Source organism: Danio rerio, chromosome 2, assembly GCF_049306965.1.
Source record: "Danio rerio strain Tuebingen ecotype United States chromosome 2, GRCz12tu, whole genome shotgun sequence".
NCBI classification, from domain to species: domain Eukaryota; kingdom Metazoa; phylum Chordata; class Actinopteri; order Cypriniformes; family Danionidae; genus Danio; species Danio rerio.
This window is the reverse complement of record NC_133177.1, coordinates 58,032,958-58,055,250: the sequence shown is the minus strand read 5'-3', so window position 1 is coordinate 58,055,250 and position 22,293 is coordinate 58,032,958. Positions and strand designations below refer to the sequence as shown.

The following is a 22,293-nucleotide window of genomic DNA, read 5'->3' as shown; positions in this document are numbered from 1 at the left end:
TCTTTCTTGAGTAAATATTACTTTCACATACTGTTAGTGGAGATCACTTACTGTTGGGATGCAGAGTTTGCTGAGAGGGTTTCCATCCAGCAGATAGGACCCATTGAATGTCACATACTCGTCGTAGTACTGAGGCGCTTGAGGAATGACACTACAAAGGACTTTCCTCTTCTCTTCGATCTTTTTGCGAATGTGCAAGTACTCATAATATGGGTTGGCTCTCTCTGTCTGGTAAGGCTGAATCTCCTCAAGCTTCAGTGCATCTACAATCGCAGCCAGGGACTGCTGTGTCTTTTCTCTGACCTGCTGAGCTGTAAGGTTTGCTTGGGCTAGCGGAGATGCTCTAGGCATTTTTCGTTTTCTTGGATGGGTCGCTTGAATGTCAGCTTCTTCTTCAAGGAGTCTGACTTTGGCTCTGGCCCCAGATATATCTGAATCTCTGTCCATGACTGATATCGGAGAGGAACTTCCAGAGGTCTCTCCACTGGTTGGCTCTGCCTGATGATCAGGGTGGATGGGAGCACTGCTTTGAGCCTGTTCTACATTAGCCAGAATGTCCGATTTCAAAGGCTTCTCGTCAAGAGAAAACGGGTCTGGCATTTCTGAGTCAGCCTTACTTTCAGATGAAGTCACTGCACCTTCTTCTGAAGACAAGACTTTGGCCTCATCAATTTCTGTGATTCGGCTCTTATCCGAAACTTCCTCTGGAACCTCCATGGGCTCCTCTGGGATTCTTTCTGGACTGGCACAGCAAGAAACATTTGTCACCGAAGCCAAATGTAGGCCTTGTTCTTCTTTCTCTGGTTGAGCATCAACTGCAACCAATGGGTCATTGGAGAACCTTGAGATACTTTCTTCTTGCACTTGTTCATTGCCCTTTTCAGTATCTTCCTGAACACTGGTCGCCTTCAGCAGTGATTTAGTAGATTCCTCAGAGCTGGATCTACAGGATGCTGTAGATGGACTTGGAGTGCTCGCGCAATCAGTTTTAGTGACATTTTCCCCAATCTTGTCCTCTGAAGCAACCAATGGTTTGTCTCTTTGCTCTGTTCTCAAACTAGAGTCTGTTGTCATTGTCTGTTCACCACTGGAAGCAGAGCTAATCTCACAATGCTGACTACTCGAAGGCAAATGTGCATTGGAATCTGATGATGAAGTTGATGTATGAGATGACTGTAATGATGCAACAGCAAGTGAAGCCTCCTTTTTTACTCCCTCTGCACCAGGGACATCAAGCTGACCTAGACTTGCATGCTCTATTTGACTACTAGTGGTGCAAAACTTGTTCTGCTCTTCCAAATGGCTCGGAAACACACTGTTTGCTTGTGTTACACTGTCTTTAGCACTAGCCTGCGAAGGTTGTACTTGACATGTGGAACTGACGACTTCGGCTTCATTACTAGACAGAATTTCATTTTCTGGAAAAGAGTTTGTAAGACTTTGACTGCTCCGAGTCTCCTGAACAGGGGGGACACTAATCTCAGTTAGATGAACTTGAGATTGCTCGCTGGTTGGTTGTGATGCAATACTGATTACCGGAGACTCTTCTGTGGGTTTTGTTTCAGTTGTTGGTACCTTGGCTTCTTCATCCAGAATAGCCCTTAAGCATGGTGATGCATGCCTGCTTGCCAATGGTGTGCGATTGCAGAGAGCCGATGATTCGGGAAGACTGCTACTATCTTTATCATGAACACTAGGCGACCTGGAGGACTGTGCAACAAGGGAAGACTGAAGTAAAGGTGGCTGCGAATCTAAGGCTTCCACGTTCATGTCAGAATCATATTGGTCAGTTGGTCTAGGTGTCAAAATAGTTGCCTGGCAGGAGTCTTCTGAACTTGCCACAGAGATCATTGATATTGATCTTGACATAAGACCAGATTTTTCACTCTCTGGTCTCGGAGATCGACTTAGATTGTTTTCAATTATAGGACCGTTCTTCCCCAAGGTTTTTGCATCTAGCGAGAGAGTTCTCACACTAGTGGCATCCTTTAAAATCTTTTCACGTTGTCCATCTGGCGCTTCTGAGCTCTTTGACCGAGTTAGTTCCTTGGTTAGACATGGCTCAGTGGACGTAGAGGATGATTTAATTTTTTCCTTGTTTTTTTGTTGTTTCGCAGGGTCAATTCCAGGACGCTGTTTTAGCCGCTCCCGTTCCTTCTGCTTGATTTTCTCCAAGTGCTTTTTGTGCCACTGTTCGATTTCCTGATCTTTGAGACTGAGCATGCGTTCAAAGCTGGTCTTCATGAGGTCATCATTCACCAGCCTCTTTTCTTTGGGACGAGTATCCTTTAGAGTAGGTGTAACCTTAGATTTGGAGTCCACTTCACTTGGTTTCGGTTTGTTAATTTTGCCATCCCTGTTAAACTGGGATCGATCTTTGTCCTTTTCCTTGTGCCGATCTCGTTCCCGATCTCGATGTCTTTCAGACTCCCGGTCCCTCTCTCTTCGATCTCGGTCTTTCTCTGAAGGCTTGGTTACCTCTTCCTTTGATTTAGAGGAGACAACCTTATTATTCTCACAAACATAGCCTTTCTTTTCTTCCAATAACGACTTTAGATTCGAGTAGGAAGAGGAAGATGGAGTGGTTGATTTATCTTTTTTCCTCTTGTCAGAATCTTTGTCCCGTTCTTTGTCTTTACTGCGGTCAGATTTTCCATGATCAGCAGTTTTCTCAGGAGCTTTTCCTTTCTTTTCAGAAGTTGTTTTATCTTTGTCTCTGTGGTCACCAGAAGCATGCTCTTTCTCCGCTTTTTTATCAAGCTTGTCCTTATTCTTCTTGTTCTCCTCATGCTTTTTCACTGGAGTCATTGGTTTGAGTTTTTCACCCTCTTTATGGCTCTTATCATTGGGCGAATGTGAAACATTTGTTAATTTCTCCTTTTCCTTCCATCGATCTGTAGAGTTGTGGAGCTCAGGCTTGTCAGCTAAATGCTCAGATTTTACCTTCTTATCTTTATCCGAGTGTCTCTTATCAGACTTCTCAGATTCCCGATCCTTTGTTGGTGGTCGCTTATCAGTTTTTTCTCGAGAGTTCTTCTCTGGAGACTCCAGTTGCTCTTGGTCAGCCGAATTACAAGTTGCTGGTTTCTCATCCACTTCTTCTGACAAGTGTTGTGAGCCATCAGGAATTCGTACAGAGAAAGTACCATCAGTCCGCTCATCTGTTTCATCTTCTTTTCCTCGCTCCTCTTTAAGAGGAATTTCTTTTTTCTCCTTTTTAATGGTTTTATCTCTTTCCTCTTTTGGCCTCCTGTCCTTGTTACTGCTACTAGTTGAATGTTTGTCTTTTGATGCCCCTTTTTCCTCTTTAACAGGTGACGAATCTGAGGATTTTACTGGAGATCCACCAGCAGGTATCTCACCTTTGCCCACAGGTTCTTCATTTTCATCACTTTTGAAGAAGTTCTCCTTCCAGAACTCTCGATCAAACTCGAGGTTCCTATGTCCATCCTTGCGTGGCTCTTTCTGCCGGTGGCGATTCCTCTCGGCCTCGTACTCTTTCCTATATTTCTCCTTTTCCTTCTCCTTGTGTTTTAGCTTGTGCTTTTTTACAACTTTCCCATCTTTGTCAGTCTTCCTAAACGCACCCTCAGAGCTGTCTATACTGTTGCTTAAACTGCTGTCTTTGAAAGGACTCGAACTGCCGTCATCTCCTTCCAAGTTAGGCTCCTTGTGATGGTGCTTGCTCTTTTCCTTATGTTTGCAGCTTTTACTGCTAGAATCTTCTGTGCAATAGTCAGAGTCTGTGTAGTGGTTATATTTGATGCCGTCCCCAGGGCAAGATCCATCAGCGATTGAAACACATGTCTTAGCGTTTTCCTGTTTCAGCGGGGTTGCCTGCTTGTCAGTTTGGCTGTGGTTCAGCTTTGGGGATTTGACTACAGACAGGTGAAATAGGTGAACCGATGTGTCATCCTTTGCACTGAATGACATTTTGAAAGAGTCCTCTTCTCTGACGCCCTTGTCAGAATTATCGGACACAGTCGGAGAGGAAAACAGAAGGGATTTGCTGTTCTCTTTCCCTTCTTCTCGGACTTCCTGGTTTTCTTTGTTTTTGCTTTGGCTCTTGTTCTTTTTCTTCTGTTTACCTTTTTCTTTCTGCTCCACTGGCGTTAGAGTCAAGCTTTCTTTTTTCGATCTACTGTCCGTTTTATGTCCATCCACACTGACTGACCTAGTAGGTGAGCTCCTTCTTTCCGTCGGCACCTCTGCTTCATCGCTTGAACTGTCTGAACTGCAGTAGACACGGGACGCCTTTGTTTTTTTAGACTTGCAAGCCAGCATGGACTGGTCGCTTTTGCTACCTTGTTTTGAAGCATAGTGGTTTCTGTCCTTTTCCTCCTTCTCCTTTTGCCGTAGCTCTCGCCTAAAGAGGTGTCGCTCATTAAGTGACTTACTGAGGTCCTCTTCCTCTTCCTCATCTTTAAACTCATATTCATCCAGCCCTGACATGGACGATGAGGCTTTGACAGTTGTCGATTTACAGTCAGAGTCTTTTTCAGCATCAGAAAACTCCAGGTTCTCGTCTACACTGGATGGATTCACTGAAGATGGGTCCTCTGATTCTGTAACATAAAAAATATGAAAAGGGAATTATTAAAATACTCATTACAGGGATAGTTCACCCAAAAAAGGATTTATGGACCCTTTTTTTGTTCTAACATTGTTTGAGCTTTATGTAATGTAGTGTGTATTTATATAGTGCATTTATTGTGTATGGCCATACACCCAAAGCGCTTCACAATTATGAGGGATGTCTCTCCACACCACTACCAGTGTGCATCATCCACTTGGACGATGCAACAGAAGCCACAGGACAACAGCACCAGTGTGTTCACCACACACCAGTCTTTGGTGGAGTGAAGACAGTGATAAAGCCAATTCAGTGGATGGGGATGATTGGGAGGCCATGGTGGGTAAGGGCCGATGGAGGGAATTTGGCCACGACACCAGGATTACACCCCTACTCAAGTGCCATGAGATTTTTAGTAACCACAGAGAGCTCGGTTTATCATCTCATTTGAAAGATGGCGCTCACTGACTGTATAGTGTCCCCTTCACTTTACTGGGGCATTAGGACCCATACAGACTGCAAGTTGCTGGCCCCACTAACACCACTTGCAACAGCAACCTAGTTTTTTTCATGTGGTCTCCCATCTAGGTACTGACCAGACTCAGCCCTGCTTAGCTTCAGTGAGTAACCGGTCTTGGGCTGCAGGGTGATATGGCTGTGGCCCTATTATGAATATGATGATAAACAGAAAACATGATATTTTAAATATAGCTGAAAACCAGTAGCCATTGACTTCATTTGTTTTTTTCCTATTATGGATGTCAAGTTACTGGGGTCCAAGATTTTCCAAAATATCTTCTTTTGTGTTAGGCAGTAAAAAAAATGGTTAGTAAATTAAAATGTTTGGATGACCTATTGCTTCAATCCTGCAAGGCAGATTATACAACACATATCAAACACAATAATTATTTTTTGTTATATTATATATAAGTGATTGTCATAAAAAAAATTTATAGTCAAAAATATATATGAAAACATGTAAGCACCTTATTTTTTATATGGAACTGAATTGTTTTCTGTGAACATGCAAGACTCTCTATTTATTAGCTGCCATAAGTAAATAAACAGAAGAAGAAAGTGTTTGCACAACAAATCAGCCTGGTAATAATTAAGATAATGCATTAATATGGCAAGAATTAGACGTGTGCACTATTAAGTAACATAAAGATGGTTGTACCCTCTTTTACAGTATTAATTTTAACAAAATCAAAAAAAATAGGTGGAAGAGTACAGGGTGCTTTTACACCTAGAACTTTGTTTCTGAACCGATGTCATTTGCCCAGTTAGCGCGGTTCTTTTGGCATATGTGAATCCAGCAATCGCACTCGGACCCGCGGCAAAACAACCGCTCCAAGATCACCTGAATGAGGTGGTCTCGGCTCAATTGAAACGAACTCTGGAGTGGATCGATTGTCGTGAGAAATCGATACGATCCAGAGTGTAGTGAATGGGAGAATACAACAAATAATTTTTTTACAATCCTATTTACTGAAATAATCAAAATAAAAACTCCACGATGGTGTTATGAAGACTTTCAGAAAAATAAGTGAAATGTGCGTGACTGATAACGGCAGCCGGAAGAGAGAATAAAGTCAGATTTACATAGACGCTGCATTAGGACCCGCGCCAAAACAATCGCTCCAAGATCGCCAGAATGAGGTGGTCTCGGCTCAATTGAAACGAACTCTGGAGTGGATCGATTGTCGTGAGAAATCGATACGATCCGAGCCCGGCTATATTATAGTGTTTTAATTATGATTTATGGGTGGGGCAGGATGTCATTCCTACCGGTAATTGTGGGTTTCGTGTAAAATACGAAAGTAAAAGCATGCTGAACTATTAACAAGAGCAGTGTATTCGTTAGGAAAATTGACCGAACTGCATTAGTTAATCTGTTATTTCTCTCTATAATGTAATGCCTATAATGCATAAGCCAACTGCTATGTATGAGAAAGTCTTACCTTTGCTCTATATATAGTGACGACGTCTGAGGGTGTCACCATTCAAAATTAAAGCGCAGATTTTTGCTTATAATGTCTTATTGCTCATAGTCATAAATTAAAATAAGGACGCATGACAGCTGAGCAGGACTCTGCAAAATAAACCCTGAAACTGACCAATGTGAGGAGAGTTTACTCACACGTGACTTGTTTTAAAGAGAGATAAAAACAAAGAGATAAAAACTAATCAACATTAATTTGGTTATAATCCAGCAAACCGCTGCAAGGCACTCTTTCTGTTAGAAATAAATGAAAAGCAAATAACACTTTGTCCTTCTTTTCATTGACAAAATAAACGCTGCTCTTTTACATGACAAAATAGGTGGATATATAATAATACCTGCAATATGGCTATTAAAACTAACCTACAGCACATAGAAGAATATAAACAGAATGAAGATTTGAGGCTTGTCTTTAAATCTGCATCTGAAATTGATCAGCATGCCAAAAATATTTGCAGAGCCTGTGTTTAATGGACCCTTTTACCACTTCTGGGTTCAACCATAGTCAGGTAAACTCAGAGTGAATGGGAGAATACAACAAATCATTTTTTTACAATCCTATTTACTGAAATAATAAAATAAAAACTCCACTATGGTGTTATGAAGACTTTCAGAAAAATAAGTACAATGTGCGAGACTGATAACGGCAGCCGGAAGAGAGAATAATGTCAGATTTACATAGACTCTGCATTGGAAACACCTCGCACAATCGGTACTTCGTTTTGTTGTATTTCATGCAAAGATGATATCATACATATCTAAATACATATAAATGCTCAAAGGTTTCATTAAAAATCTAAATGTTAAACACTTTTAAGGATTTAAGATGCTGATGACCCTAAAACGCATCATAACAGACTTTTGAAAAGTGTTCATTAGCAATGTACAACATATTCAGAGCTCTGGATATACCTGAAGAGCTGTCTTCTGGTTCTGACAGTGGGATTTCTCCCTTGAGTAGCTGCTCCAGCTCCTGAGAGTCAGCAACATCCACCGGTCTCTCCCCTCTCTTGTTGGCTTGGAAAGCATTGCCTCCATGACGCAAGAGCAGCTTCACAATCTAGAAAATACACCAAAAAAATAAGACAACGTACACAAGTTATTCAGACTGCCAGTACGATACTCAGTGTGTCAGCGCGTGTGTGAAAACCCACGTCTTTGTGTCCACTGCTTGAGGCGTCATGAAGCGGCGTGTCATCGTCCAATCCCTGCGTGTTCACTTCCGCTCCTGCACCAATCAAAACCTTGGCTACATCATAGTAACCAAGGTTGCAGGCTTCATGGAGAGGCGTCCAACCTGAATAAAATAACACACCAATATGAGCTAAATCTTGAAGGAAAACCCTCTTTAACCTTGTCCACCTTTTCCCTCATGTCCCCTGATGCTTTATGGGAATTATGGGAGCAACATACATATAAACTATAGTAAACATAACAATGTAAAGCTGCTTTGAAACAATAATCATTATGAACGATACACAAATTTAAAGTGAACTGAATAAGGGGTGGCATGGTGGCTCAGTGGTTAGCACTGTAGCCTCACAGCAAAAGGTCTCTGGTTCGAGTCCCAGCTGGGCCAGTTAGCATTTATGTGTGGAGTTTGCATATCCTCCCCGTGTTGGCGTGGGTTTCCTCCAGGTGCTCCGATTTCCACCACAGACCAAACACATGAACTATAGGCGAATTGGGTAAAACAAATTTGGTCTTAGTGTGTGTGAGAGTGTATGGGTTTGGGTTGCGGCTGGAAGGGCATCCGCTGCATAAAACATATGCTGAAATAGTTTGTGGTTCATTCCACTGTGGCAACCTCTGATAAATAAGGGACTAAGCCAAAGGAAAATTAATAAATGAACAAATAATTGAATATAACGTCTACAATCCTCTTAAAGGCACAGTAGGTCATTTTCGCCACTAGAGGGCAAATATTTACAACAAACAAAGGCTTATTTTGATGGAGTATGGAATCATTAGAGCTCATTACATCGTTTTTCATACACTGCTCATGATCATTAAAAGAAAAAGCAGCTTGTTTTATAAATAGATTTTAAGTTTCTGTTATAATGCTGCACTGTGCAGTCTTATGCTGTGTTCACACCAAACGCGGTACGCGCAGATAAATTGCGCTATTCGCTCGTAAATTGCCGCGTGAACATTTGAGTTTACTTGCTTCATTCGCGCATCAAACCCCGCTTCATTCGCACATCAAATCCGCTTCATTCGCGTGTCAAATTCACTTCAAAACATTCGCAGATTCACGTGATGGGCAGGGCTTCTGTCTGCCCGGTGACTCTAGCCTCATAGCTAAAACAGTGTTTAAGTGCTTTATGAAGACTGAAAAACAGGGTCTATACGTTTAGGATCGTGTCTGAATCCACAACATGCTTTCAGAGGTGCATCCAGCTCTGTGAGCTCATAAACTCCTCCAGAAACTGAACCTGGATGACGGAGGTTTTCAGCGGTGCTTCTGACTGAGCCAAGCCCAGTTTGATGACTTGTTGTCGGTGTTGCCTGGAGGATTTCCCCCGGGACACCATCAACAGGTTCTACATCACAATCAAGCCCCCACAAGAGCAAGCTTCTGATTGGTTAACGCGGCGCGAATGTCCGCTGAAGTTCAGATTTTCAAACTCGAGAGATTCGCGCGAAACGCTCGTTAAGCGCGTCAAACGCGCAAAGCGCTCAATTCGCCCTGCGCCATTCGTGCAATTTGCGTCATTCGCGCCGCGCCATTCGCGTGTATCGTGCTGCAGGATGTCTATTCACACGTTTGCATTGACTTAACATGTAAATCACTCGCGCTTGACACGCGTTCAGCGTCTGGTGTGAACGCAGCATAATACAACACACAACATAGCGGTCACCCATTGACTTCCATAGTCATTTTTCCTCCAACTATGGAGGTTAACTGGTGCCAGCAACAAGTATTTTTTCAAAATATCTTCTTTTGTGTTTAACAAAAATTCATACAGGATTAAAGCCCCATGATGACCAAAAAGCCCAAATAATGAGGTAATTTTCACTTGCGTGAACTATCCCAATAAGCAGTGCTAAGCTGTAGTGGAAAACCAAACCAAAGCCAGCCAAGGCAATGCAAAAGCGCCAACAGAGAAAATAATGTGGAGGAACGCAAGAAATGCAAGTGATGATAATAATTTTGCATTCAAATACCAAAAATAACGTTATTTTACATGGGTAGAAATAAAACAGAGCCAAATCTCACACTTTTCACTAAGTACAGCTAAAGTCAGAATTATAAGCTCTCCTGTTTATTTACTTTTTTTAACAGAAAACTGATTTTTTCACAAATTTCTAAACATAATAACTCATTTCTAATAACTGATTTCTCTTATCTTTGTCATGATGACAGCACATAATATTTGACTTGATGTTTTTCAAGATAATAGTATTCAGCTTAAAGTGACATTTAAAGGCTTAATTAGGGTAATTAGGGTAAAATCTGGGTAATTAGGCAAGTCATTGTATAGGAGTGGTTTGTTCTGCAGACAATCAAAAAAATATTGCTTAAGGGGGCTAATAATATTGACCTTAAAATGTTTTTTTTTTTGTTGTCAGATTTTATTTGGTCATTGAATAGACTTACAAAAACAAAAAAACAAACAAGAAAAAACAAAACAAAAACAAACACCCCAACCCCAGCCTGTTAAGTATACAATACAGTGATAATCTAAACAACCTTTTAGTTGCAATACATTGCTTTGGGGAAAAGAATTTCTCATGAGGTGACAGATAAAGGGCGCCAGATCTTGTGAAATTGTCCAATGTTGCCTTTTAAAAGATATCTGGTTCCTTTCACATGCATAATAGATATCAATTCTTCAAGCCATAATTTAGCAGTTGGAGGATTAACATTTTTCAAGTACAATAAAAAATAACAGATTTTTGGCTGTTATTAAACTATAGTTAAGGAATTTCTGTTGTGCACTGTTCAATAAATATGTATAATCAGAATGTCCTAATACACTACCTGACAAAAGTCTTGTAGCCAATCCAAGTTTTAGGAACAAACAACAATAACTTGACTTCTAGTTGATCATTTGGTATCAGAAGTGGCTTATATAAAAAGCAAAGGCCTCTAGATTAAGCTTATTGTACCACAAATATGATCATGTCTTAATTTTGAATGATTTAATTAGTACAGTAAAGTTCTTGCAGGACTCCCAGAGTTCATCAAGACTCTTTGTGTTCATCTTCAATGCCTCCTCCTTCATCTTAACCCAGACATGCTCAATAATGTTCATTTCTGGTGAATGGGCTGGCCAATCCTGGAGCACCTTCACCTTCTTTGGTTTCAGGAGCTTTGATGTGGAGGCTGAAGTATGAGAAGGAGCGCTATCCTGCTGGAGAATTTGTCCTCTCCTGTGGTTTGTAATGTAATGGGCAGCACAAATGTCTCGATACCTCAGGCTGTTGATGTTGCCATCCACTCTGCAGATCTCTCGCACGCCCCCATACTGAATGTAACCCCAAACCATGATTTTTTCTTCACCAAACTTGACTGATTTCTCTGAGAATCGTGGGTCCATGAGGGTTTCAATAGGTCTCCTGCAGTATTTGTGATGATTGGGATGCAGCTCAACAGACGATTCATCAGAAAAATCCACCTTCAGCCACGTTTCCACATGATAAATTAGAAGTCAAGTTATTATTTGTTGCTCTTACAACGAGGATTGATAACAAGACTTTTGTCAGGTAGTGTATATTAAGCTGGTAAGTGTATATCAAGAACATCTGAAAGGATAGGAGATATATTGGGGAAAATTCTATGTAGTTTCTTTTAAAAAAAAGTTTTTTTTGTAAATATATTGTGAAAAATCCCCTGCTCTGTTAAACATCATTTGGGAAATATTTGCAAAAGACAAACAAACTCAAAGAAGGGCGAATCATTTTGACTTCAACTGTATATGGTTGATTTGCAGCTGATTGGCTTCAATCCTTTTGCATAGAAGTTCATTTAAATCATCATTTAAAACCCAACAATTTCAATCAGAAAAATGCAGATAATCGACATGGGATGCACTCTTATAAATCTACATAACTCACCTGCAAAGTCTTTGACGTTTACATCCGCTCCGAGGCCGATGAGCTCCTTCACTTGTTTGACGTCTCCTCTGATGGCGGCCATATGCAGAGGCGTCTCTCCTCTCTCGTTGCGTTTGTTCACTTTGTCTTTTTGTCGTGAGGTTGAGCTGCTGGCGATCTTCTTCTGCACCGCCGGAGATTGAGACGGGTGGTTCGGTGTGGTATCTGAGATCAACCAGAAAGTGAAGGTTATAGGATTTATTTGAACTGACAAGACTATTCGGTTTAAGTCAAGTGATTTGTATAGTGCCTTTCACAATATTTATTGTTCCAAAGCAGCTGTAAAGGTGCACATTATGCCGAGTTCAGACTGCACGATTTTCAAAGTCGTCAGATGCATTCACACTGCATGAGTATCTGGGGTAGCATTGCATCATTGCTGTGTTTACACTGCAAGATGGATTGGCAACAGTGGTTTTCACACTAGGAGTGGCTTTACAACAGGAGGAATCACAGACAACTTCGTCTTGATCCACAAACAGCGTCTCACAACCAAACAAACACGGGAAGTGACATGGAAACAATACGAAGTCATTTAGGCCCAATCCCAATTCTACCCCTTAGCCCTTCCCCTTACTCCTACCCCTCGTTTTGCGCGTGCACGCCAAGAGGTAGGGGTGTCCCAATTATCATTAGCTTGTAGGCGTAGGGCTAAGGGGAAGGGGTGAATCATAGATTTTTCAGGACCACACTTGAAACCAAGGGGTAAGAACATTTCCCAGAATGCACCAGCCACAGTGGCAGTATTGCTGAACCCGGAAGTAAGGAGATCAAAAAATTAGTATTTTTTGTCATTATTACGAATTTTTATAACAAACAAACACGTTTTAATATATTTATAAATCGCATTCGTGTTTTACAGTCATGCTTTAAAAAAAAAAAACGCTAAAAAAAAACCTGCTTAATTTCGCGATCTATAATCCCTATCTATAATCTATAATCCTATACAGCAGTCCCACAGCATTCTGACACTGGAATACCCTATCAGTAATGTCTAGTGGCTGTCAATGGGCTTTTTACAGTGTCTGCAATAATGTTAATGTTGTTTTTGGTGTGTTTACATTGATGAATATGGCCACTGTGTAAATGCACAGTACTGATACGATATTATTGCCGCATTAGACTGTTATGAGAACATAATATATGCCTTCAGTGATCTCCTGAAGATAGATACCAAAAAAATAACACAAATGGAATCACTACAGCAGTCGCCATCGTCTGATTTCACAGGAGAAGCATAAGATCGCGAGGATATATGATGACGTGAGCAGGTGCTGTAGTGCTGTCACAATTCTTAGGGGTAAATTTTGAAGCCCTTCCCCTAAACCCGCGGTTGTAACGGTCAAGGGGTAGGGGTACAAAAATAGAATTGGGATTGGGCCTTAGGCCGTACTCACACTAGGTACAGTTGCCTCGAACCGGGCCAAAGCACGCTTGACCCCCCTCCTGTCTCCCCCGACGGCCTGCGCTCACACCACAAACAGGCCTCGGCACGCTTACGTCATCGCTGCTGCGCTGTTCAGCGAGAAGCGTTCTCTCTCACTCAGCAGCGCAGTGGAGATTTCTCTAGTTATATCGTTTCAGTCGTTTGATATGCCGTCAAATATTTCGCCAAACAGTCCTTAGGGATGCGGGGACACGCAGTCAGATATTTCGCCGTACAGATCCGCCACTTTTGGCACTCATAAACAATCATAAAGCTCTCATGCTGCAGGAATGAGGAGGTCTGCTGAAGGCGCGCAGCGGTCGTGCAGTGAGGGGTTTTCGTCTGTAATAAACTACGGCAGTTTGCGTTCACTGAACAGTAAGAATTATTAACAAATCCATATGATACAGTCCCTTAAAAGTCACGTCTCGCTTTCAGTTTCGGGCTTAGGCGCGTTTTGCACTCACACACAAGCGTACCGCGCCAAAGCCCAAGTGAACTGCGCTCAGGCACACCTCTTTCAACCGGGCCAGGGCCGGCCAAGTGAACCGTGCTTGAGCCCGATTCAGCCCACTCACACTTTTCAAACGATCCGGGAAACGGGCCTGGGCACGGTACGGATGGCGGATAGTGTGAGTAGGCCCTTAGTGTATCTTTTGCAGTGGTGCAAAGCAGTGGTCCTCAAACACCAGGCTTATTTACTATTATGAGTCTGTATGATCTTTTATTCTGAAAAATCTTTTATATTGAAAAATGACTGTATTCCTCTGTTACATCTCAGTCACTTGAGTGGCCAAATTCAACCCACAAGTAGCAAAATCAGTAAGAAACAGACGTCTTTGGAAAGTTTCTTTGCTAAAGGGAAAAGGCCCAGTAAAAAAACACACAAGCTGCCAAGGAAATGATCCACAACCCATTTGTCAACAAATCAGGTGAATCCAGCATGTCTGTGCAAGAAGATCAACTGCTGGAGATCGCAAATGACGGCAGCATTGAAAGTTTCCAAGAAGATGTCCAAAATCCTTACACGCAATGACCCAGAGACTGTTTAATACTGAAAATGCATCTTTTTTGGACTAAATATTGGCTTCTAACATGAACAAAAGAAAAGAAATATGCTCCAGAAAACATCAGAGATGACTTGTAGCTCAGAGTACAACTGTGCAATGAGTGTTACAATTCAAGAGTTCACACTGAGCTGATGATTGATTATAAAGCTTGCTTGGCATGCCGTCCCGGGAGAGAGCCCTAAGCTCAAAAGATCCTCGAGCTCAGAGCTTCTTCCCGTTTTAAGGTGAATGGGGAGTTTGAGCTCAGGTAGACCTGCTGTAGAAGCTAATAAACAGATAGAGATTGCTCTTAGAAGATAGATAAGTGCTAAGTGCATGTCTATGGTGCAGATTTATATTAGTCAATTAACGTAAGTTGGAGCACAGGGAGAACGTGCAAACTTCGCACAGAAACGTTGGTTGGTTTTGCCAATGACCAGAACCAAAGACTTTCTTGCTGTGAGGCAACAGTGCTAACCACTGTGCCACCACCCATCTAGAAAAGGAGGAGGAGTAGGGGTGGAAGGGGGGATTCTTCAAAACAAATATGACTGTGGTATGAAATCTAGGGAATCGTTTGATTGGTGAATAATACATTGGATAATATGCGGCAGCTGCAAGCAATCATAAGCACATGATCCTCTCGAAAAGGGTTTATAAATAAACTTCATGTAGTGTTTTCCTACCTGGACTGTTGTCTCTCGCCGTCATCTGCATGACAAGTGCCATCTGCTTTCGTTCTGATAAAGGGTACCCGAACAAAATATTCACTGGTGTCGACTTCTTACCCCCCGACTCCTTCTTAACCTTCTTCTTATCCGGTCCATCTTTGTCTGCAGCAAACAACAACAACAAAAAAATGATGAACGTTGCATTAACATTTAGAAAAACGTCAACATCTGATGCAAGTTATGCCCTTTAGGAAAGTTTTCCAGCCTAACGGACACATGCATTACCCATCTAACAGCGCTGCCATGAGTCTCTGTGAGAGGCATGCGATTAAAACAGATGCAGCAGAAACACCCAGAGAGTGTCAGTGTGTGTGCGCTTCTTTAAAAACGGAGCGCTTTTTATCATAAAAAGCGAATACGCGAGACGTCTCTGTACATCAGAATGATGCAACCGATCATCCAGCGTCTCTCAGAGTGATGTGAGGAAGAAAAATAAAGGCTTGCAGACAGACAAGGTCATGCGGCTTATGAAAACTAGACTGCTTTCAGGCCACGGACGGAGGATCAGGAGCAGACAGATTCAGGCTACGTTTATACCAGTGCGTTTTCAATCCAACACTGCATTTTATAATTAAAACAACATGTATTTGTTCACAGTTTTGTTATGTTTCGGAAAGACTCTCCATCCACCCTGGACAATGTTTTTATTTTTGTGTCCCCTGTGCACTGTTCACATTGACGACTCTGGTTATTTTGGTGGCTGTTTTTAACCCATTGACTTCTGTTGTAATGACATTCTTTGACAGCAAAGCCATGACAGTATAAACACGCATTCTTGATTGTTTATGTTTTGCCCTGTTGGGAAGAGGTTAAATTAGGGATGTCAAAATTAACTGTTTCTTCGATGCACTGCGATGCAGACGCGGACAATTCAGTATTGGTTCAGTAATAATCATAAGCAGTTATTATGCACTGACGGCTTTTACCTCATATGCACTATGTCGTGGTAGCTTACTATGGCGAGGGAGGCAAGCGCAAACGCTTCAGCCACTTAAAAATTCACAAGATGTGCACAATTTTACTGTGTGTGTTTTTACTGGATCAGTCTTTCATTGACACTTACAGCAGAAGCGCCTATTTTACTTTGATTGAGAGAATGAAGTACTCTCTCTCTTTCACTCACTCACTCACTCACTGTGTGCCCATTAGACCAGTAGTGTCACAGACAGCGCCCTTTCTATTCTGCCACCCTAGGTCGCCTCTATGGACGCGCCGGCCCTGCTGCTGAGTGAAATGACTTGCCATAAAGGGACTTTGCATGATTACAATTAGCAATTACTTCTGGATACACATGACATGTTACTTGTATAGTTTTAAATGGGAAATAGTATAACGATCAATATGGCGAATGAAGCTCCGCCTACTAGTACAAAAGCCAATCATCCATCGGTTTAGACTGACGTTTCTCCGGGAATAAAGCTCGGACCAGACGTGTGCCTTTACGACACTTTGGTGGTCAACAAACAAACTGGAATCTCAGTAAATACTTGCTTCAAATACATAAGAAATGTGTCGACATAAAGCTTGAAATTGGTGCTTTTAAATGAACCAAGTGCACTTGAAAAACAGTGTTTTTGTTTTGTAATTTGTATGGAAACGAACATGAGGTACAGTCCGCCCTGTCAAACAGACATCACGTGACAGCAACTACTCAAACGCCCACAAACTTGTAAACAAAGAGTCGCTGTCATTTCTGAGGACATTCACCATCAAGACCAAGTTGTGAATTTCTTCAGAAGAGCAGCGCGATCTGACGATCATAATCTGCCATAATCAGGTTGGTGTCGTGATTTTGCTCCTTTCGAGTGCGCATTAGCTCGGGCAACCTAAAAATATGCTGATTTTGTTTGATTCAGATTTTAAGAAATGTAACTTTTGAGACGGCTGTTGTTTAATTTTATTGGTGATTGCAAATATGTAATGCAACCATAAGCTTGGCAAATCATTTTGGAGAATTTGATGTTTCCCCATTCAGACAGAATACTCAAGCAAACTGCCTGAGAGGAATTTCCAAGACGGCCGCCGCATGAAATGGCTCACCTTAAAGGGACTTTGGACATAGTTTAGCTCCTCCCCTTTAAAAAAAAAGAGCCAATAGTGTTTTGTTTCAGTGGTGTCTTGAAGGGGCGGGGCATGTTAGACACAAGCATTTGATTGGTTAGAAGATTTGATTAGAAACTGAAGTATGAGGTAATGTAAAAAAAATCCATGTAGGCTGAAGTGACAAACTCCAAGCTTTACATGCTTATATCAGTTTTCTAAAGGCGAATTTTGGAGAATACTAGCTTATAGATATCCTTAAAACTAGCAGACTTAAACTAACATCTGAAAAACATTATTTTAATTTCACGGGCCTTTAAATGCAAAAGGAAATGGATGGGAAAATAATTTTTTAAAAGGGGGTGTTCTCATTTATGCTGAACACTGCACCAAAAATTGCTGGGTTCTAAACAATTTATTTTTGTTGGGATAACATGAAGGAATTAAGTTAACATAATAGTTTTTATAAATTTAATTGGATCGAACATAAGTTGACACTTAAAAAAGAAAACCTCAAGAATTGTATTGTTTCAGCTTGAATTTAAATAAGTACTTTGAACAAACAGCAAACAGTTTCATTCTTTTGAGTGTGTATGTTAAAAATAAAAATGCACTAGTGTAAACGTAGCCTTAGAGAAAGAACTGAAGACAGAGCGGGAGCGTGAGGCATCTCGGACTAGCCTTTACCTGCGTATATCCTGCAGGGAGGAAGTAATCTCTCTCCCCACGCATCGCTCGACTGCCCCGGGTCAGAGTCATCTACAGGGCAGAAGCAGAGCGCAGGAGGACAGAGGTTCAGGGTTCGAGAGGAGAGCAGAGCACTGATTGCACCCACAGGCTCCGCCCCCCTCACTCAAACCACAAATCACAGCACAGGATTCAAAGACTCCGGGATGAATATTCAAGAGTCACTGAGAATTCGATTCAAATAATGGGACCAAAAAAATAAAATTATAAAATATGACTGACCACATAATCAGATTGGTCAATAAATAAATGATTAAATAAATAAAAATGAAACGCTACAGTATTTGTTTGTAACTAAACTAACTGTCATAATTGAAAATTTTCCTATATCAATATATAAAAAGTAGATAAAATTCTATAAGTCCAAAATGAATGATAATAATAATAATAATACTAATGAAAAGCTACAGATTGAAAAAAAAAAAAAATAATAGTAATTATCATAATAACAACAACAACAACGACGAAAAGCTACAGATTGGAAAAGTAAAAAATTAAAATAAATAATACTAATAATAGTAATATTAATAATAATAATAATCATATAAAAAATAATATTAATAAGGAAAAGCTTCAGATTGGAAAAAAATAAAATAAAATGTTAATAACAATAATAATAATAATAACAAAAATAAATAACTAAATAAATAAACAAAAAGCTACAGATTGAAAAAAATAAAAATGAATAATAATAATAATAATAGTAATAAATAATAATAATAAAAAGCTATAGATTGGAAAAAAATTGTGATAGTAATTACAATAATTGTAATAATAATATTAATAATGAAAAGCTACAGATAGGAAAAAATTAAAAATAAAAATAAATAATGGTAGTAATAATAATAATAATAATAACAGTAATAGTAGTAGTAGTAGTAGTAGTAGTAATAATAATAATAATAATAACAGTAATAATAGTAATAATAATAGTAGTAGTAGTAGTAGTAGTAGTAATAATAATAATAATAATACCAGTAATACTACTACTACTACTACTACTAATATTAATAATAATGAACAGCTACAGATTGGAAGAAAATTAAAAATAAAAATAAATATTACCAATAAGAATAATAATGAAAAGCTACAGATTGGAAGAAAAAAAAGAAGAAGAATAATGATCAGCCAGGATATAATAATATATAAAAAGTATATATAATCCTATAGAAGTCAACAAGCAAAAAAATAAATGAACTTCTGTGAGAATTGTGGGTCCATGCGGGTTCCAGTAGGTCTTCTGCAGTATTTGTGATGATTGGGATGCAGCTCAACAGATGATTCATCAGAGAAATCTACCTTCTGCCAGTTTAACAAATGATCAACTAGAGTCAAGTTAATTGTTGCTTGAATTGCCACTGTGTGTGTAATGTACTACATAAATAAACTTGCCTTGCCTTACAACTGGGATCGACGACAAGACTTTTGTCAGGTAGTGTATATATTGTACATGTATTTTACAATTATTACTAACAACTATCAATACTAATAAACAATAGATTTTAGGTAAAATAATGAAAATATAATTGTCATAACTCCATAGATGTGTTTTCATATATTGAGAACTTGAAACAAGCACAACTAACAACAACTAAAACAAGAGATTTTTAGTTAAATTATGAAAAGATCATGTTCATAACTCCACACACACTCTCTCTGTATGTATGTATATAAATACACACACACACACACACACACACACACACACACACACACACACACACACACACACACACACACACACATATATATATATATATATATATATATATATATATATATATATATATATATATATATATATATATATATATATATATATATATAATATATATAATTTTAAATACTATATTCTTGTCTCAAAGAATCTGCATTCACATAAACCATCAATCAAAACAAGACATTTTAGGAAAAATTATGAAACTCTTCTTTCATCACTCCCTATATTACATTTGTATAATTATGTTAAATATTTTCTTATATTATCAACAATATTAGAGAATTTGTGTTCAAATAAAGCAACCAAAACAAGTAATTTTAAGTATAATAATGAACATATATTTCTTTCATCATTCCCCTAATACATATATTTTTTTTATATGTTAAATATATTCTTATATTATCAACAGTATTAGAGTATTTGCATTTACATGTATTATATCATATTATATTATATTATATTATATTATATTATATTATATTATATTAATTAATTCATTTTCTTTCGGCTTAGTCCCTTTGAACCGCCAACTTATCCAGCATATGTTTTATGTAGCAGATGCCCTTCCAGCCACAACCCATCACTGGGAAACACCCACACTCATACACTACGGTCAATTTTAGCTTACTCAATTCACCTATAGTGCATGCCTTTGGACTTGTGGGACACCTGGAGGAAACCCACGCGAACATGGGGAGAACATGCAAACTCCACACAGAAATGCCAACTGGCCCAGCCGAGGCTCGAACCAGCGACCTTCCTACTGTGAGGCAAACGTGCTACCCACTGCGCCACCGTGTTGCCCTATATGATGTTGTTATGTTATGTTATGTTATGTTATATTATGGCTCAGTTTTACAAACAGGGTTTAGATTAAGCCAGGACTAAGGCTTAGTTAAATGGCTATTTAATGGCTATTTTAGCCACATTTATAAAAATGGCCTTAGAAAAAAATATTACTGGTGTGCACCTGGAGACAAAAAAAGACACTGACATATTTTAAGACATCTCACTGCAAGTTATTTAGTGTTGAGACAGCTCAAACATGCAATTTAATCTTAACTAGCCTTAAAGCTTGTTTGTGAAACATATTATATTATATTATATTATATTATATTATATTATATTATATTATACATTCAAATATAAAAATTGAAATAATTTCATCACTCCCTATATTATTTGTTTATATTACTGTTATTTATATTATATTTTTAAATTATTATGCAAATATATTATTATATTATCAACAGTATTAGAGTATTTGCATTCATTGACATGAAACAAAAAATTACTTTCATTACTATAATAATTGTATGTATTGTATAATATAATGAATGTATTCTTATACTGTGTGAATCACCAGTATTAAAGTATTTGCATTTAAATTAGTCAACTAAATTAAGTCATTTTAATATAATAATAAAAAGGTAAACATTCACCACTCCCTCATACTGTATTTTTCCTGCATTTTCGAGGTGGACTCGTGAATTAAGCAAGTTTAGCCTAACCGTTATATAACCCTCTCGAAAACCCCTCAACAGTACAGTGTGTGCAATAAAAAAGTGATCACTAGGGGGCGTCAGTGAGGCACGAACACGAGCTACAAGAACATTCAGTGAGTACATACAGAGATTACATTAAAAACAAACCCTTTAAAGAGTGTGAAACTGACCTGCATCCGAGTCGCGCTCCTCGTTTCGGGATGGACTGACAGTGAAGGAGAGTTTCCGCTTCATGGAGGATTTCGACTTCCCCTCTTTCCCCAAGAGTTCACTCCGATCCAGCTTCGGAGTTTTAGCAAACGGAGAGATTTTCTCTTTACTCTGAGAGAGACAGGAAGAATTGGACACACATTTTACTCAAAAAAAAAAAAAAAATTGTACACAATAGAATCACTAATATCTGTGAATTTATGTTTTGAGTTTTTACTGCAAATGTCACATCCATAACGCTGGAATTGCTTATTATGATTGATAAATCTCAGATCATTTAAATGTGCACAACGTGTTTGTACTGAAGTTTTCAATTTCCATTTTCAAAGCGTTGCAATATTTTTGTGCTATTAAGTTTACTAAAATTACAGTGGGTTATATTCAGGGTTCAACGCTAAGGATTTTAGCCAGTGGTTCAGATTTTTACTTGTCCTGCAAAAATTTGTCACTGTTTATATATATATATATATATGTATATATATATGTATTACACGCTACCGGTCAAAAGTTTGGGATCAGTTTTGTTAATTTTTTTCATGTTTTTTTTTAAATGTTTTTCATGTTTTTTTTTTAAATGATTTTGTTCATCTATGTGACAATTATTAAATGTAAAAAAAATAAAATTGTTAATTATTTATTACCATTTTAAATAACTGCTTTCTTATTGTTTGGAGTTTCAAATTAAATTATTACTCCAGCCATTATTGCTTTTATTACTATTTTCATTAATAACAACAACAACAATAATAATAACAATATTAATAATAATTAATATTAGAGTGATTTCTGAAGGATCATGTCACTTAAGACTGGAGTAATGAAGCTGAAAACTAATCTTTAAAAATCACAGAAATAAATGATTAAATTAAATTGTAAACTACTTTTGAACAGTTATTTTACAGTGCAATAATATTTCACAAGTTTACAATTTGTGCTGAATTTTTGATGAAACAAATGCAGCCATGGTGAGCAGGAGAAGCTTATTTTAAAACTATAAAATTTATCAATCTTTAAAAAATAAAAATAAAAACGTAAGCCAGAATTTTGCATTATAGGCTTAAATTATAGACAGAAATAATAGGTGAAGCGAGCCTGCAGTCAGATCATGAATGAGACCAATGTTGAACTTTCTTTCGAGCTGTCAGTGCAGAAATGAACAAACCAATACGCATAATACAAAATATTATAAG

At 38.8% G+C, this 22,293-nt stretch overlaps 1 protein-coding gene across 2 annotated transcripts in view; it reads right to left on the bottom strand.

Annotated features, from left to right (window-relative positions):
- The window catches only part of ankrd12 (ankyrin repeat domain 12), a 101,769-nt gene that overhangs the window by 8,854 nt on the left and 70,622 nt on the right, over positions 1 to 22,293 (bottom strand). Inside the window, 7 exon segments of one of the 2 annotated variants that reach the window (NM_200150.2) lie at positions 52 to 4,565; positions 7,488 to 7,635; positions 7,730 to 7,872; positions 11,637 to 11,840; positions 14,837 to 14,983; positions 17,609 to 17,680; positions 21,064 to 21,214. In NM_200150.2, coding sequence (NP_956444.2) covers positions 52 to 4,565; positions 7,488 to 7,635; positions 7,730 to 7,872; positions 11,637 to 11,840; positions 14,837 to 14,983; positions 17,609 to 17,680; positions 21,064 to 21,214 — 5,379 coding nt within the window. 2 annotated transcript variants of the gene reach the window in all.